Below are 16499 nucleotides of genomic sequence, written 5' to 3' on the forward strand. Positions count from 1 at the left end.
GAAATAGCCAGAATTGATCATTGATTCCTATACTAGACGCCTATGTGGTACAATTCCTCTGAGCTAAGCCATTATCAACCTCACCTATTCAACATGCGACAGTTGTGATCGACACGGCGTTCTGGCCCTGACCTGATCCGGGCTAATTGCCTGATGGCTGGGTAACGGGTACTCCACTGTCTATGGCCCTCGTCACCCAGACCAATGTTCCCGGTACCTCTTGCCCGGTTAGTCAGACCTTAAGTCAGCCTCTCCTGGAAACGGGACGTCAACCACGTAAGGTTTCTATATATGGCTTGCCTTTCAACAACTCGCGTGCCCATCTCCTTTCGCTCCCCCGTGTCCCTGCTATTTCTCGTCATGAACAACGGGTAAACGATATTGTTCTATCACTGCCGCTGTTCCTCCCAGCATGTTTTCCGTCTCCGTACCACCCATTTCGGTGGGTTCGAACGTCTTTTTCGCATTCGCCCTCTTCTTCATTTCGGCACTCGTCCTATTGCTCCTGCGGCGGTTCCTGACCTTGCGCGCCACCCCCGGATTTCTGATTGTCCCCATCTTTTTGGCTCTGGCTTTGCCCGCCAGTGTCGTGCTCTTGGTACCCATTGATTTAGCCTCAAGTTCCCACGATGGTTCCGGTCCCAAGGCAATCTGGCTGCCGGAGCGAATGGTTCTGGTCTGCTGGCGCATTGCCTACTGGCTAATCTTTGTTCTTACTTGGTAAATCACTTACTTGCTTCAACTTGAATATGGGCCGTGACTAATTGTCGTTGTTCCGAATAGGGCTATCCTTCCATTGCTCGGTGAATACGTCGACTCCGGATACCGTGAACCTAAAGCCCGCCTGATGTACTCCCTCCGATCGAACGCCAAATATCAAATGATCGTTCTAGGCTGTGCGTTGGTGGGATTGGTTTACTTCTCTATTTCAAACGGCTTCCATTTCACATCAATCAAGGGTCTAGCCATGGCATTAGCATATGTGTGGGGACTGGTCCTTGCCATTTACCTGATGGGTCACGGTCTAGTTTCAATCCCACGCAATCTGCTTCGAAATGCGAACGTCAGCGGTCGGCTACGCAGAGTTCAAGCCCATGCGCCCAAGGTCCACGATCGACTGATGGACTCGGTCAATGAGGTGGAAAGCCTTAATGGCCAGGTTTCTCAATTGCAACAGCGCAAGACCGGCACTGCCCGCGACTTCCGGGAGTGGATTGAGGAGCTTCGGGAGGGTCATGGTCAGCCCGACGTGCGGGCCCCAATCCTTGAGTCTCAGGATACTTCTGCTACCATCCCCTCTGTTATTACAGAGCGCTATCTTGCTGATTTGACAAGGCGTGTTCAGCGTGCTCGCCACATGAAGGCTCGGTTCGTGGATGAGTGGGATCGCACGGTCCAGTTGGCTGCCGATCTCCAGGCTATCATCAACTCCGCAGCGTCAAAGAAGCTTGAATTCGCTCCCGCAGCTAGACGGTCTTCCTGCTTCCCTCGCGTGAAGTTCCTTACTCCATATATGCGGTATCAGCTATACTCTAATGTAATCCCTGCTGTCAGGCTAGCATTCGGTGCCTTCTTCGCGATGGCATCTGGGTGCATCGTTTGGTCGGAGTTGATCAAGTCTTTGGCACCCCATCTATCGGCTGTTAGCTTGACAGTTGTTCCAAACTGGAAATCCAACCCGGTCGGTTTTGGCGGTCAACTCACCGCCTCCGCCTGGCTGTTGTACATGTGTTCGGCTGCCCTGGTTGGTGTCAGCGATGTCAAAGTCTGGGGAAACCGAGCTCTTGTCCGACGTAACACATACGGTGAAAGCGCATGCTGGTATGCCAGTCTTGTGGCTCGTCTGACAGTGCCAATTGCCTACAACTTCTTGACATTCCTACCCAAGGAGTTCCGCAGAACCACCATTTTCTACGAGTTCCTTGGCAAGCTCATCAACCTGACGCCCCTCGGAAAAGGATTTGATTTCATATTCCCCATTCTTATCCTTCTGCCCATCTGCGCAACCCTCTTTAACCTCTACGGTCGTATCAAGAACATCTTCGGATGCGGCCTCGCCGAGGATGATGATATCCACGATGTGGAGAACAACCCTGCAGGGTATGGCCTAGGCGGCTGGCGTGAGGGCCGCGATCTCATTGAGCGCGAATTAAACGGCTTCGGCTCATTGGCCGTCTCCTCCCGTGGCAGCCGCTCCACCTGGGCCTCAGACCGCAGCGAAGAAGGCTCACCAGGCTCCTCTCGCCTGCGAGTGCCAGCTGGAGAGGGCTCTCGTTCTCCGCAGCCTACGCAACGAGCCGTGGCTACCCCAACCATTGTCGAAGACGGAGAGGAAGAGGACGAGAACTTCTTCCAATCCTTTGCGCATCGCGTGAAAAACACTTTCGACACTACCAATACACCTCAGTGGTTCCAGGGTGAGCCTTTCCGCCTTCCACGCTGGATGTCGGGTGACAATAACAACAATGCTACCACCGATGAGGGCGGTGATTCGGGATTCTTTGGTGGTCGGGCTGTGCCCGGTCGTCTGCGACTTGGTTAGGGAATTAGATGTGTTTTCATGATGCGGTGCTTACGTGTTTGTCGAAACTGCTGGACAGTGTAATATAGATGAATTTTCTTTTTGTATATAGCTCAGTCCCTTTGTTTTGTTTGGGTTTTTGTTACTGTTCAATTGAATATACTATAGAACGTGATAGGGAATAGATATCTAGATGGAATGACTAGCACTCTCTTCTCGTTTGCAATTCTACCTTCACTGGTGTGTTGATTTGAGATTTGGTTGATTCTAAACCTGGACGACTCGGTATAAGGATATGGGGTTGCAGTAATTAAGATATATATCGGCATCCAGGATGCATGCATTCCGCTCATGGTTTTAGAACAGAAATGTTGTAGGCAAAATAGAAAAACCGAACCAATGAAATTCTTAAAGATATATTGGTTAGAGCGACAACAATTATGAAAACAGGAATTACAGTGTATTCTACTAAACAGAATAGACTAAAATCAAGTGACGTCATGGTAGAAATATCCACGAAGCAAAAAGAAATGCCCTCGTCCAGGTTCGAACTGGAGACCTTCGGATGTCAATCTTGTTACCAAGAATGTCATAAGAAAGAATATATGAGACCGACGTCATAACCAACTAGACCACGAAGGCTGATAGATGACAGTGGTTGGGATTATTGATAATATAATCCAAAATTATAGGTACATCAGCATAAGTGGCGAAACTTCCCATCGTGGCTCTACAGGTCAGCTCTCACTGAAGCCACCTAATGCCGAAGAAATGCAGATCTACAGTACATGCAGGGGAGCCATATGTGGACCTTTCCATGTTTGACCACCCGATTATCGAAACTTGCTACAGTATTTAACCTTCACAAAGGCAATTCGTGATTGTGCACGGCTTGGCCATAGATCGAATACAGAAAACTGACCGTTAAGTTGTCATCTGCTGCTATCTTATTTCAACCGCGGTCTAGAGATAGGAAAATCAGAAGTAAACCGCATGATTCTATTGCAGTAATATGAATGCCTGCTAAGTAATTCGAAGGCAAAAAGCGGCGCGCACGATACCATCGACAACCACAGTAGACTCGAAGGTGTATAAGGTGTATATATTAGAAGATCTTTATACAGAGACAATGATGCATCTACATTGTAAGTTCGAAAATTGCATGACCCGCCCGGAGGCATCTGCAGATCATATAACAAGAGGGTATAGTGTAGCGTGAACCACAAAGTATAAAAAGAAAAACCTCAGCAACAAGTCGGATGGCCCGCGCTCTGTCATGTGAAGGCCACTGTGCCTCGGGCCAGACAAAAGAATCTCAAAGCGGGTATGATATGTTCACGAAAAAAGGAAATGGGATATCAGGAGTATCAATAGGTGATTATGACTCATAAATCGTGATTCGTTAGGATAGGGAAGACAAGAGGGTATCGTAGTCACAAGCATGCTCAGCACGGTTTCTCAGTCATTTTCTGAGACCGACTCGCATGTCTTGAGTACTGGAAAGGGTTGGTGAAGTCAATAGGCGCATGATCCACATGGTATGCGCGACCCTCGCTGCTCCACGAATTGGAGTCGGAGTTACTTCGCAGATGAGTGGGAGGCATATGCTCGAACATGGCGATGGAGATTTCATCTGCGTCCATTCCTGTTGGCATACGTTGGTTGACTGTGGGAGGAGCATGGGTAAAATCTGAAGTGACACGGGTCGCATCGATGAAATCGGGGAGGTCGTGAGGTGCAGAGAAAGACGCAGGTTTCCATACATGGTTGTGTACAAGGTGGATGAGTTTTCCGAGGACGGCAAATTCGAGTTTCAGCTTGATGCTGTACACGACGCCTTTGAGCATTGTTTCCATGATGTAGTAGTTCTTGTACTCGGCGACGAGTAGGCCGAGGTCTAGGATGATGATGATGAAGTTGATTATCAGCAGTTGGTATTGGATCTTGCGTTTGGCGCGATCTGGATCTAGGCGCAGCATGCGCACTGTTTCCCAGATATACAGGCCCGAGATAATGAACTCTTGTAGACAGAAGCCTGTCATTTGGAATTTTTCCATTATGTTGTAACCTCTCTTCCATGCGCCTAGAGAGGGTTCAACGGCGAGATTCGTGCCGTAGGTGAGGACGGTTGTAGGGAGATGGAGAATAGCTGCATTGACGACGATCATGGTCAATACGCGGCGTAGGACGCGGTGGTTTGAGAGGACCAGATGTAGACGCGAATACAGAACAATGGACTGGCCGGTGACCATACACCACCATCCAATTGTGAGTAATGTCACTGGAAGCCATCGTATGTCGGTAAGATTGAAAAACTTGAGTAGAAACCCCAGCGAATAAGGCAGTAGACCAATCGAGGACGACACCAGTAAACTCCAAAAGTAAAGGCCTCTGTACTCGGCGAAGGTCACGAAAAGCAGAATGATCAGCTCAAAGGCATTATACCAAGTGATTCCAGCGAGAGTAGCGATCGTGATTTTCATGCCCAGGGAAGCTCCCTGGTAGCCACCGCTGATACCATTCCCAGGGGCGGTGAAGTCAGTCATAGCGTTGACCTAGTCTTAAGGGAACAGGACATGGCGGTGGGTAGCGTAGAAGATGCAAGTGAGACGGATAGATATGAAATCTGGGGAAAGGCATAGAGAGAAAGAGAAAGAAGGCAAACAAAGAGGCGGAGCTAAGTAGAGAAAGGCGCGCATCCCGTATAATCCCATGCGGGGGATAGCCCGGGGTAGGCGACCAGCGTAATATTAGAGGTTACAGTGCTAAACAAGGCCCATCCCACATGAAATCATCGGTGAGATCCAGAAGCGAATCGACGGTGGAAGGATCTGCTTCCCAGCTGCTTTCCAGCGTCCCATGCATCTCGAGACCATAATGTGATTGTCAATTTCACAACCCCAACGTCTCACAGATCTGAACATCTGTCGAGTGGGTCAGGGGAGATTTCCAATAACTCCGAGGGGTAAGGAGTAAAAAGCCCCGCTAAAGGGGAATATCGGGGTCCTGACGGCGTCTTAGTGATTTGACTTCTTTGTGCGCCAAGGCCAGACCGGATGTATTTTTTTTCTTCCAGCCTCATCAAGGTAGCAAGGATCACAAGGAGGGTACATCATTAATTAGTGTGATCGCCCGTGCCAAGGCTAAGGCGCCTCGTATGGAGCTGGGAGCTGGTTGGGAAGAGAACAACAGGAGCAACCCGAACGAGACTATCACTTGCCCTATTGGGATCATGTGATGTCACATGCTGACTGATATTCCGTACATGGATGTCAGGTCTTCTTAGTTTATACGGTGAACGGAGGGTTCCGAAGGAGACTCGTGGATTCATTATCTCTATTCATAGTACTTCATCCAATGATGCTCCTCCTGGAACCCAAGCATGTCCTTAATTTTCCGGTTACTGATGGGCGCTTCCCTGGCCCCCAACTCCCGCGTAATTGGTACGCCAGGGCAGACCCTGGCAAGGAAATCCGCCGTCCGCTCATAATTCGTAATTTCGTCGTTAATAGCATTGAAGATCTGGAATCCGAGGCCATTCTTCTGCACTGCAAGGTCACACATTTGGCCAAGGTCGCGTGCATCGATGTAAGACCAGCCATGCGGCGCCCACTTCTCAGGCGTCTCAACATAAGACCGGAACATGGCCTCCTTGTACTCCTCCGGCGCAACAATACGTCCAATACGCAGAACGTAGATGTCACTCCCGTATCGGCGGGAGAAGCCACGGGCAACACGCTCCCCACACACCTTGGAGATGGCGTACGTATCCATGGGGTTTGCATCAACTGTTTCTTCAACTGGGAAGGAAGGATAGTCCACATCACCCTCCGCGTAAGAAACGCCGTAGACAGTGACCGAGCTGGCGATGATGATTTTCTTGATGTTGAGGCGGGAAGCAGCCTCGATTAAGTTATATGTTGCCTGGGTGTTGCAGCGGAATGTCTCATCATCTGGAGCAATCATGTTACGTGAATATCCCGCCAGGTGAATGACTGCATCTGGAACAAGTCCGAGTGGCTCGCGGAATGGCTCTGACAGGTGGAAATGAGAGCCTAGGGCGCTGTATACTTGGCCGGTGTTGGTCAGTTCAACCTTCAGCGTGTGCACTCGGCCCTCCAGATCCGCTGGAAGAGGGATCAGGTCGAGGTTGAGGATGTCATGGCCTTGGTCGAGGAGATATCTGATAATGTGCTGCCCAGCTTTGCCGGAGCCACCAGTGATCACGATGCGTTTGCCCATAGTGTCTGAGAAATAGCGGGGATTGCGGGGTATCTGTGAGATCAAGAGCAACTAATATAGAGGAAGGTTTAGATGCCAATTTTGAAACCGACAGGCAGTCTTTTCTTTTGTGGAATTTCGCGTAGTCCTTGAGAATCGAAATCACTGACTTCATATTGGTGAACGTGGAGCGTGGACCCGGAACATGACTTTCCGAGGGGTTCGGCCCGACAGTGATGGAGCGAAATATTCCGAATGGATAAAGTGAGAGCCTTTCTGTGCTATTTATTCAGGCAGAATATCAAAATTAAAGTATGTTTCATGCATAATATACTCGAACTATGACCCGACTATGCGAGGAGCTCTGTTGAAGATATGTTATACTGTATATGCTGTGCGATCCTAGTCACGCATACTCGGCGATTGGTTAACGTCATAATAGAGCGAGAAGGTGCTACGATCCCCTTTCATATTCAGGTAGGAATAAGGACCGTCTTATTAATTCACTTCAAGTATCCTCATATTATTTCGCTTCAATTTCCAAAGGAAATCCCCTGTGATTACGAAGTAGCCAAGCTGATGAGCAAGGTATCTCAAATAGGAAGGATTTAAGCACAGAGAATAATCCGGGGACTGTATGAATATGCAGTTGGAGAGCTGCAGATAGATTGCGGCATAGTACTTTTCAGGTTCAATGATAACGAACTTGGGCTGGATCTATCCATAAGTAGGCTCTTTTCAAAATTTGATTATTGCCTGTGGATTATACAGTACTCAAAGTACTATAATGTAGCATGTCCTTTAACTGTGTCCAATATAAAAGCGCCTCATTGAGAAAATACTTCAAAGAGCTTTAAGCGGAGCCGAGGATGAGATCTCCATCTCCAACTTCACTGGTATTCACCAGCATCACCCGGGAAGAAATGGCCCAATTCACCTAAACCGGTCAGAACAAGCGAGTCAAACTCGCTCCATCCTGTCATATCAGCAAGATAAGATGCTGGGCTAGGGTCCTGGACAAAGTTTGGAATCCACCCCGGAGATGCAGAATGGTCATAGTTTCCCATGCTGTCAGGGACCTGCGCTGTAGATATACTGCCTGACTCGAAATGATCAGCCTGTGCAAGCTTTTCCCCCGCATGTTCAATATCAGCAACAGCAGCAAGAGTAGATGACGAGCTAGTCAGCCGTAGTGCTTCCTTGCGTAACTCTTCCAGAACTACAACGTATCGCTGCGGAAATGACGCTAGAGTGCCACATTGGGCCAGGTCCTTTTGTGCTTCTTCGCCCATATGCAGGTACTGACTCAGATAATGTGTTGGAGTCGAGCGATGTTGGATCACGTAGACGTATAGAACCACGATGGCACAAAAGACGTAGTAATGTGTAAACTAAAACAGGTTAGTAACAGTTTCGACCAAATGGAACCGCATCTTACCCAAAAAGATCGATACATCCGCTTTGACCTGCAAAGCTCTTTGAACAACCCTGCTATTTTGGAAGCTGCTTGCAAACACTTCTCGACATTAGTTTGAATGTCTTGTTGCAATTGCGAATGCGTGTGGCCAGAACGCCTTCCTAGAGAGGCCAGGTTTCGCAGCAAGAATGGTCTATAGAGCAGGATCTCTGCATGTGCAAAGGCTAGATTTAGGACATTGTACTGTCTCTGGTATGTTGGTTGGAGAAGCTCAATGTTGGAAGTTTCGAGGAATGGACCAATGCCACTTCGCCATTCTGCGAGACTTGCACCATACTTTTGTGCGATGACTGCTTGGGCCTCGAGGTTCTTTTGCTTCAGACCGTACAAATCTTTCAAAATTCCACTGATTATTCTTACGAGTCTAGATATTGGTTAGCAGATAGCACGAGAATTGTTGGGGTAACTCACTTGGCGTGAAATATAGGCGCTAACATAACGCTCTGGCCATGAGAAAATGCTGGAAGAATGGCACTTTTTGTGATCTGGCGATCACTTGCGCATGCTGGGAGATCCTGTAACGCATGTCAGATAGTAAAAGAAATGTGCTATTTACGTCTCAAAGCTCACTTGGTCAATATCTTCATCATGAAAGATCTTCGGGCGACCCAGCGCTGCACTGAGGTAAATATCCAAGCTGTATGCACACCAGAAGACCCGCTTCCTACATTCACTCTCAATATGATCGGATATAGCTTCACGTCGCCAGCGCCTGTGAAGACCAATCGCGAGAGCAAGGCGTCCAGTAGTACCGAAGAGACTCCAACAGTGGTTTACTCGGGATTCGGATAATAAATAGAAACATTGAGCTAGCCGGGCTTGAATGCTTGCAAGCCTGACTGATCCAGTTTCTTTCAATAAGTGAGCTTCAGATGCAGCAAAGAAAACGTTGCTTTTGTGGGCAAGTTAGCCGATTGCGAGTTTTTGGATAGCAATGTGGAGCGGGTGGGATACCTTTTCACAGACTGGCCAACAACTGGCCCTTGATTAGGAAGATACTGCTTTCCTTGAACCATGACCATCAGCAGCAACGCCTTTACTGCCTGGCTCAGGGAGTCATCTGATCCATGCACATCGGAGTAAAATGTATCAAGCCAAGTCTCAATCGTAGCTTGATGGAGGAAACGATGGGTTGGAAATGCAAAGTCGAAATATCGATTCACAAGAATTTGAGCTTCATCCTTGGGAGGAAGTACCAAGAATTGAGAATCTTGTTTTGGTAAAGGTGCATCGCCAAAGTTGAAGATGGGGCCATTCGAAAAAACGGCCACATTCTCGTGGATGCGCTTTTGGACTCTGAGTAAAAATGATACTCCTGAAGATGGTCCAACATAATGCCCCTCTAGGTCGGTTTGATTTGCGTCTGGAGAATTACGCGAAGAAATTGCCTCTTCGCCTTCCTCTCCCTGTAGCGCGGCGAGATGGGGATTGGGCTGTCGGGTATCATGATTCAGGTTGTAGGGTGCGTGATCATGATATGCAACTCTGGCATGTGAAAGTGATGGAGAGCTGGCTGTGGGTAGAGCTATTTCTTCCGTGGACATGCTTGATCGCTCCGACGACTGCGGTTTACTCTCCAATTTTTCAGAGGCGGTATTAGCTGACTTGGCAGTCATCGGCGGTGACTGTAAGCTGGAAGCATCATGGTGTTCCAAGAGAGGGGGATTTTGGTCTTTCTGCCCCTCGTGTAGTCTGCATTATACTCACAATCTGCCCCTGACCGAAGACATAGTGAACAAGGAAGGGTTCCAGAACAGCGCAGCTTTTTCCTGGGGACCATGTCAGTAAATCACAGCTAGTGATAGACTAGGGAGGAAATCTACCGCTTGCAGGAGTCACACGCACGTGTTACTCGCACACGCTCTTTGCCGCGTCCTCGTCGGCGCTTGTTAGGATATTCCTCGGACATCACGTTCATTAGTAATTAACATGGTAGAAGGGCTGATATGGACAATTTCCGATGCACCAATCAGAGTGCTCAGGCTGAACTCAAGACAACGGTGGGTAAAAGAGAAGAAATGCTATGAAGGGATAGTCTGGGGTAAGTCACCCCCGCATGTGGCTTATGGGCCTTATTTGTCAGGCGTCAAGATGTTAACTAACTAACTAACTAGCCTAAGTTAGCCTTGCAAGGTGAACTTATAACTTTAGTTAGCTAAAGTTAAGTTAAGTGACTTGCTACAACTCCTGGTAATTACATAAAGTATGCATCAACATAGTGTATGGGCATTAGATCATAACCCAAATTGAAATAGCAATGAATGTCAAATGAACATATAGCTTGCGCCGTGACAATGCCCTAAGGGATCCGCCCACTGAGAAGAGCTGTCATGTAGGTATCGCTTAGACAGAATGAATTTGACAGAAGGCGGCACTAGAGAAGTGAAGCTAGTATATACAGAAATCAAGCAAGTCATAGTCAGCATCCAATACCAAAGATATCTCATGTAACGGTTCGTCTTTGTTCTATCCTTAGACCATCATGTATCATCTCGAAATGCATTCGTGGACGAATCACAGTATGACATGAGCATCAGTGGAACTCTGGAAAGATATTGAGAATTGGCGGCTGTACATCGCCTCAATATGTCCATAAGCATTTCTCTATCGACATTCTTCGGGTCGAACCGACTGCGGAATGTCAGTGTCTCGGAAAAGCAACCGGAAAAGCAAGCCCCCTAGATCAGACAGTTTAAGCGAGTCCCCGGAATTCTCGATTCCCATTTGAAAATGTTGATTGGCGCTCTTGAGCTCAGTACTATAATAATTTCCCACCAAACGGATATCCTCCTGTCCGTGCTCACTATTTAGCCACAGCCTCGGATAACATCACGCAAATGCAGCTTTTTCATAGAGATGAGGAAGTAGGGAGAGTCTCCTTCCACCCCGCTCCTTGGCATATCTTTGGTAAAATCTTGGCAAGATGATTTAGCACGTCTGAGTGGGCCAGTGCATGCTTAGCTATTATGTACCCCAGATGTCACATACGAGTGGATATCCGGGGGAGTATGAGCTATATCTGTGACTATTTCCAAGTCCAGTAATCATATAATTCATCTTACTTTGTCTACAAGGTATCTTCATGACAGTGACAATGACCAAAAGTGACGTTGAAAAGAATGATACCCATGTTGAGCACCTCGACCACATGGAGGATGGACTCAAAACTAGCCCTCAGTATGATCGATTTGGGTCTGCAGCAAAGATCGATCCAAAAGAGATCGCTCTTGTCAAAAAAATTGACTGGCATATGATGGTAATACAAACTCCTCTCCTTCCTTCACTACCTGTAGTTGTTAACATCTGCATAGCCCATCCTCTGGCTGATGTATTTTCTCAACTTTCTTGACCGGAACGCCATGGTCAACGGGAAGCTCAATAGTTTGACGAAGGATCTCAATTTACACGGAAATCAATACAATACTTGCGTTAGCATATTGTTCGTTGGGTAAGCTGCAGTTCTCCCGATTTTGACCTTGTATTAGCCTAACATCAACCAGCTACCTAGCCGGACAAATCCCTTCGAACATGTTACTCAATCGCATCAAACCCGCCTATTTCATGGCAGGATTTATGCTGGCTTGGGCAATCGTCTCCACCTTGACATGTCTAGCCAAAGACTACCATGGAATGCTGGTATGCAGACTCGTCCTCGGCTTCGTGGAAGCACCCTTCTACCCAGGCGCCCTGTTCATGATTGCCCAATTTTACACTCGCAAGGAAGCACCGACACGAATGGCTATTCTATACACCGGAAACATGCTGGCCAGTGCATTCTCCGGGCTCATCGCCGCTGGAGTATTTGCTGGACTCGATCAGAAACACGGACTCGCTGGATGGAGGTGGCTTTTCCTCATTCAAGGAGTTGCCACTGTTGCAGTGGCCGGTTTATCGGTCTTTCTCTTGCCCAATTCACCACTACAAACTCGGTGGCTCACCCCTGAAGAGCGTCAAATGGCACACGACCGCATTGCACGTGATACGACAGAGAAGAAGGAGGGCACTAGTACCTGGAAGGGGCTCCGAGAGGCGTGCTCTGACTATCGGACTTGGATCTTTGCTATCATGTGCAATCTCCACTTGTCTGCAAATGGATTCAAGAATTTCATGCCTACTGTTGTGAAAACCCTCGGCTTCAACTCTACTATTACACTGGTTCTTACCTGTCCACCGTATCTGATTGCTACATTCACTTCCGTTGCGGTTTCGTGGTCATCGGGCAGATTCAACGAACGAACCTGGCATATTACAATCTCCAAGGCGCTTGCAATTGTTGGATTTGCCCTTGCATGTGGAACTTTGAATATTGGTGCCCGCTATTTTGCCATGATCCTCTTTGTAGGAGCTACATATGGTGTGAATAACATCAATATTTCTTGGGTGGCCGCTACTGTTGGTCAGACGGATGAGAAGAAGGCAGTGGCTATCGCCCTCACAAACACCCTGGGTAATATTGCAAGTGTCTACACCCCTTACTTGTGGCCTGATAGTGATGCGCCACGCTTTTCGTTGGCTATGTACTGCAGCATTGGGTTCTCGGCCGGTGTTGTGATTCTGGCTTGGGTTATGAGAGTGATCCTCATGAAGGAAAACCGGAAGATTCGTGCGATCGACTCGGAAGTGATCAATCTTTATGCATACTGATAAGAGAATTTTTGAGAAGCTTCAACTTGAAAGCACTGTGGTTTACAATCTCTATTGATTCCAAAGTAGTTAATCTCTTTCTGCCCACTATATTTGAAAAATAAAATGGACACTGCGAAAAACGCTTTATTCATCAACTCGAAGCCAAAAAACAATAATGAGATGTACTGAAATGCTTCAATCAAAGCATGAATCTAAATCCTTGGGTAACGACTCTTCCAGGGAGTCCGTTCTCTTCATTCTCTTCCTGTTCAATATCAGGGCGTGGGATGTTGGTACCCTCCTCTTGATCAAGCTGCTTGTTCAAATGACCGAGTACGATGCGCAAGACTGTAGCAAAACAGATAGTCATGGCAGACATTCCAATATTATAACAAAATGCGGTTCTGTATTGCGGACCCGCAGAGTCTTGTCATAAATCAGTAAGAGTTATCTCAAACGTACAACTGGACAGTGGCTTACTCGGATAAAGGTAAGGCGTATAAACCTGGCAGACATTGCTCAAGCAGTTGATCAGAGCTAGTGCAGCAGCACGCTTGGTGGCAGGCCGGGGGAGGACTAATATATGTTATTATGGTTACATCAGATCCTGAGTCGGTTCACTTACTGTTTGAGATGTACCCGAGAGCTACGACATAGGCCGAGTAGATTGCTCCGATCATGATACACATAGCACTGAAGATCGAGAAAGTGTCAGTATTTTGTTCTGGACAAGATATACGCACCATAATGCTTACACATAGCGGGGAGCAAAAGAGCTGGTCGTCACGGCCAAAATGAAACATGCGATTGCAAGAATTGGTGGAAGAGCAATGTGCAGATACCGCTCGCCAGTTTTGTCAGCGTGCCATGCGGCAATAAGCACTATGATTGTACCAATCAAATATGGGGGAGTGGTGAGCAGTAAAGTTGTCACGCTATCTTTGCCCAAGCCAGCCATCACACTGAGAGTGAGATCAGTATCAAGCATGTCATATATTTTGAAAGGATTTCTGTTTTACTCACATGGGAAAGAATGTTGTCACAGCACCCGAGGCAGTACAACCATAGATTGTACCGAGCAGAAGCCAAACCTTATAGTCCCTAGCCGCCATTGTTAGCATCACATTGGTAAAGAAAGTCGCTTGAATATACTTACTTGAAAGCAAGCTTGGCACCATGGAACATTGACTGATGTTCGCTGTCAACCCAATCCTCTTCGCCGATATCCTCCTCTAGCCGCCAAGTTGCGAGAGCCTTTTTCATCATCAGTTAACCAAGATGTGGTTCGCGGAAGGTCAGGTATGATGAAAATCGAGATAAAAGCAACAAAGACCTGCGATAATCAGATATGTCGGCTGTTAATGGCTGTTTTCAATCTCACTGTTATAGCCCCTTCAATAATGAACAGCCATCTCCACGCTGAAATACCTCGGGCTCCACTCAGCCCATGTGTGATACCCGCGGCGATAAGTCCCGAGAAAGCGCCGGAAATCAACGAGCCAGAGTATAGCAAGGCCGTTCGTTTGACAAGCTCTTTCCGTGTATACCATGCCGAGAGCAGGTACAAACATCCGGGCTGTTCATGTTAGCATATTACACACCTCGGCATGACAGGACAGCTTACGAAATAGGCAGCTTCAACGAATCCAAGGATAAATCGGCAGGCCAAAAGCCCGCCATAGCTTTGAGTAGCCGCGGTACAGGTAGATACAATACCCCATGCCATCATACAGCTCGGAAGATAGACAGATGGCTTGCCAAATTTGTTAAGGATCATATTCGACGGGACTAGGACCGTATTAGCCAATTAGAATTCGGCATCGCGAGACTGTAGTTAATACCTTGCATCAGAAGATACCCAACAAAGAGGACGCTAACTGCAGTCTGTATTGTATCGCATTAGCTTCAAACTCAAGCCATGCATGGCGAAAGTATAAACATGCCTGGTACTGCTCGCCCTTGAGATTCAGATCATCTTCTAGGCCTGCTAATTTCGCCGATGCAATGTTATTGCGGTCTAGATAGTTCAGAATGTACATCACCACCATCATGATGAGAAGTCTGAGATCAATCTTGCGAACAAGTTTCTTTTCCATTTCTTCCCTTTCCTCTGAAGACAAAGTCACCAAGCATGCTGGCATCCGACCAGCCAGATCATTTGTGTCCACATCTTTGCCAGGCGTGTACTCCACATGATCGGACGCACTCCCTTTGGAAGCAGGCATTATGCGAAGATGAATACGGCAATTGCTGGGCAGTAGGATTGAAGTTGAAGCTCTTGGGCCACTGGTTAAGCTTGGCCAAGAGCTTGGCCCCTTTTTCAGTTTTGTACCCCAGATTACTCGGTGAATGGCTCATTGCGGGGTAAAGGGTTTCGATGCCTTTTCCTTTGCTCTCGGAAAAGGCTTCGGATAAGGCGTGTTTGACCGCTGATCACGAGAGAACGCACAGGTACATAATTTAGCTGTGCAGCAAACAAGTCATTCGAATTCAAGTCATTGAGTAGGGGATATTGAGGAATGTGTCTAAAATAATAAAACAGATGCTGAAAGCCTGAACGAGTCTGACCGAGAAGAGCAAGATTGGCATTGTATTGCCTATTGCCTGGGAGAGACTATCATGGATCTGCATGATCTCGAGGCTTAGCTAGGACACGCCAAGCAGACATGAAAGACTACGTTCAGAGCAGTGCCTTAGAGTTAATGCAAATCCTCTCATATAAAATATCTGCTACTGCCTTCATGCCAGCAAGGTTCGGGTGAAGAAGCGGCCCACCGTCAAACCCTCCGACCCAAGGTTCTTTGCTCCCGAGTGCGTGTCCAAGGCTAAGTTCATGAATCGGGACTCTTTCACACCAATCACCTCGCCTTTCAACTGCAGCCAAATATGCACGTTGGAGGAGAGATGCAATTCCACTGTGGTGTGTGATTCTTTCTCGACCCAAGGGAATATCCTGATCAGGCCGTGTGTCGGGTCCAAGAATAGCGAGGTATTCGACAAGGTAGATACGGGCGCCTGGAGCCCGTTTATGTAGTTCATCGAGAACCCCGCCCAATCTTTGCGCCAATTGATCAATTGTCAACGGATCTGGTAATTGCATCGGAGCACCGCAAGCATCGGAGATCATGCCTCCAATATAATTTATGTCATTTCCTCCTGCTGTGACCGTGATGATATCGGCATTGCTGGGTAGGTCTGATATTTGTGGCAAAAAGATATGATCAGAGAATGGCGCAGATTGGGGTTCGACTGTTATGTTGAGCAGAGTTGCACCAGAGACTGAGAGATCGTTGAGTTCAGCGTTTAATCGTTGGGCTAGGAGGTGAGGGTAGTTCTGTCCTGATCGCATCGCGGCAAGAGGCTTGATTTGTGGGGGGATGTCAGGCCCGGCAGCGAATGAGCTGCCTAGGCTGGCAATACATAGCTTTTTCTGATCCATCGTGGAGGTTGGCGCGAGACAACAGAGGAACGCGGAAAAGAGCCGGGTTCTAATTCTAGGTGCCGATCGGGAAAAACATGAAGCCGATTCCGTGCCGCTTAACTGGTGAACTATAAGTTAGACAGTAAGAGCATAATGGCTTACAATAGGAGGAAAGTATCAGGCAGATAAAATCGTCAATGCGGAGTATGGCTTTCTAAATCAAAATGGAAGGG

General features: G+C 47.6%; 7 protein-coding genes across 7 annotated transcripts; 2 read left to right on the forward strand and 5 right to left on the reverse strand.

Moving 5' to 3' along the window:
• Positions 1 to 412: 412 nt before the first annotated feature.
• On the forward strand, positions 413 to 2542 carry N7511_009960 (LMBR1 domain-containing protein; the record flags this gene model as incomplete). The annotated part of the gene is made up of 2 exons (XM_057132337.1): positions 413 to 720; positions 784 to 2542. 2 exons carry the CDS (start codon positions 413 to 415, stop codon positions 2540 to 2542), a joined length of 2067 nt encoding a protein of 688 aa, XP_056980325.1.
• A 1424-nt stretch (positions 2543 to 3966) lies between these two features.
• N7511_009961 (uncharacterized protein) lies at positions 3967 to 5067 on the reverse strand (the record flags this gene model as incomplete). Its single annotated transcript, XM_057132338.1, has 1 exon — positions 3967 to 5067. One exon carries the CDS (start codon positions 5065 to 5067, stop codon positions 3967 to 3969), a length of 1101 nt encoding a protein of 366 aa, XP_056980326.1.
• A 790-nt stretch (positions 5068 to 5857) lies between these two features.
• N7511_009962 (NAD-dependent epimerase/dehydratase family protein) lies at positions 5858 to 6763 on the reverse strand (the record flags this gene model as incomplete). Its single annotated transcript, XM_057132339.1, has 1 exon — positions 5858 to 6763. The coding sequence occupies one exon, from the start codon at positions 6761 to 6763 to the stop codon at positions 5858 to 5860; it is 906 nt and encodes a 301-aa protein (XP_056980327.1).
• Positions 6764 to 7632: 869 nt separating this feature from the next.
• N7511_009963 (fungal specific transcription factor domain-containing protein) lies at positions 7633 to 10137 on the reverse strand (the record flags this gene model as incomplete). The annotated part of the gene is made up of 7 exons (XM_057132340.1): positions 7633 to 8133; positions 8181 to 8583; positions 8631 to 8734; positions 8790 to 8883; positions 9174 to 9844; positions 9927 to 9988; positions 10065 to 10137. 7 exons carry the CDS (start codon positions 10135 to 10137, stop codon positions 7633 to 7635), a joined length of 1908 nt encoding a protein of 635 aa, XP_056980328.1.
• A 1176-nt stretch (positions 10138 to 11313) lies between these two features.
• Positions 11314 to 12863, forward strand: N7511_009964 (putative MFS transporter; the record flags this gene model as incomplete). The annotated part of the gene is made up of 3 exons (XM_057132341.1): positions 11314 to 11475; positions 11531 to 11667; positions 11720 to 12863. The coding sequence occupies 3 exons, from the start codon at positions 11314 to 11316 to the stop codon at positions 12861 to 12863; spliced, it is 1443 nt and encodes a 480-aa protein (XP_056980329.1).
• Positions 12864 to 13044: 181 nt separating this feature from the next.
• Positions 13045 to 15070, reverse strand: N7511_009965 (MFS general substrate transporter; the record flags this gene model as incomplete). Its single annotated transcript, XM_057132342.1, has 10 exons — positions 13045 to 13271; positions 13326 to 13421; positions 13471 to 13538; positions 13601 to 13807; positions 13869 to 13946; positions 14002 to 14099; positions 14227 to 14421; positions 14470 to 14633; positions 14687 to 14729; positions 14789 to 15070. 10 exons carry the CDS (start codon positions 15068 to 15070, stop codon positions 13045 to 13047), a joined length of 1458 nt encoding a protein of 485 aa, XP_056980330.1.
• A 455-nt stretch (positions 15071 to 15525) lies between these two features.
• On the reverse strand, positions 15526 to 16284 carry N7511_009966 (SGNH/GDSL hydrolase family protein; the record flags this gene model as incomplete). The annotated part of the gene is made up of 1 exon (XM_057132343.1): positions 15526 to 16284. The coding sequence occupies one exon, from the start codon at positions 16282 to 16284 to the stop codon at positions 15526 to 15528; it is 759 nt and encodes a 252-aa protein (XP_056980331.1).
• Positions 16285 to 16499: the final 215 nt, after the last annotated feature.

This window comes from Penicillium nucicola (assembly GCF_028828085.1).
Source record: "Penicillium nucicola strain IBT 29836 chromosome Unknown utg000010l, whole genome shotgun sequence".
NCBI classification, from domain to species: domain Eukaryota; kingdom Fungi; phylum Ascomycota; class Eurotiomycetes; order Eurotiales; family Aspergillaceae; genus Penicillium; species Penicillium nucicola.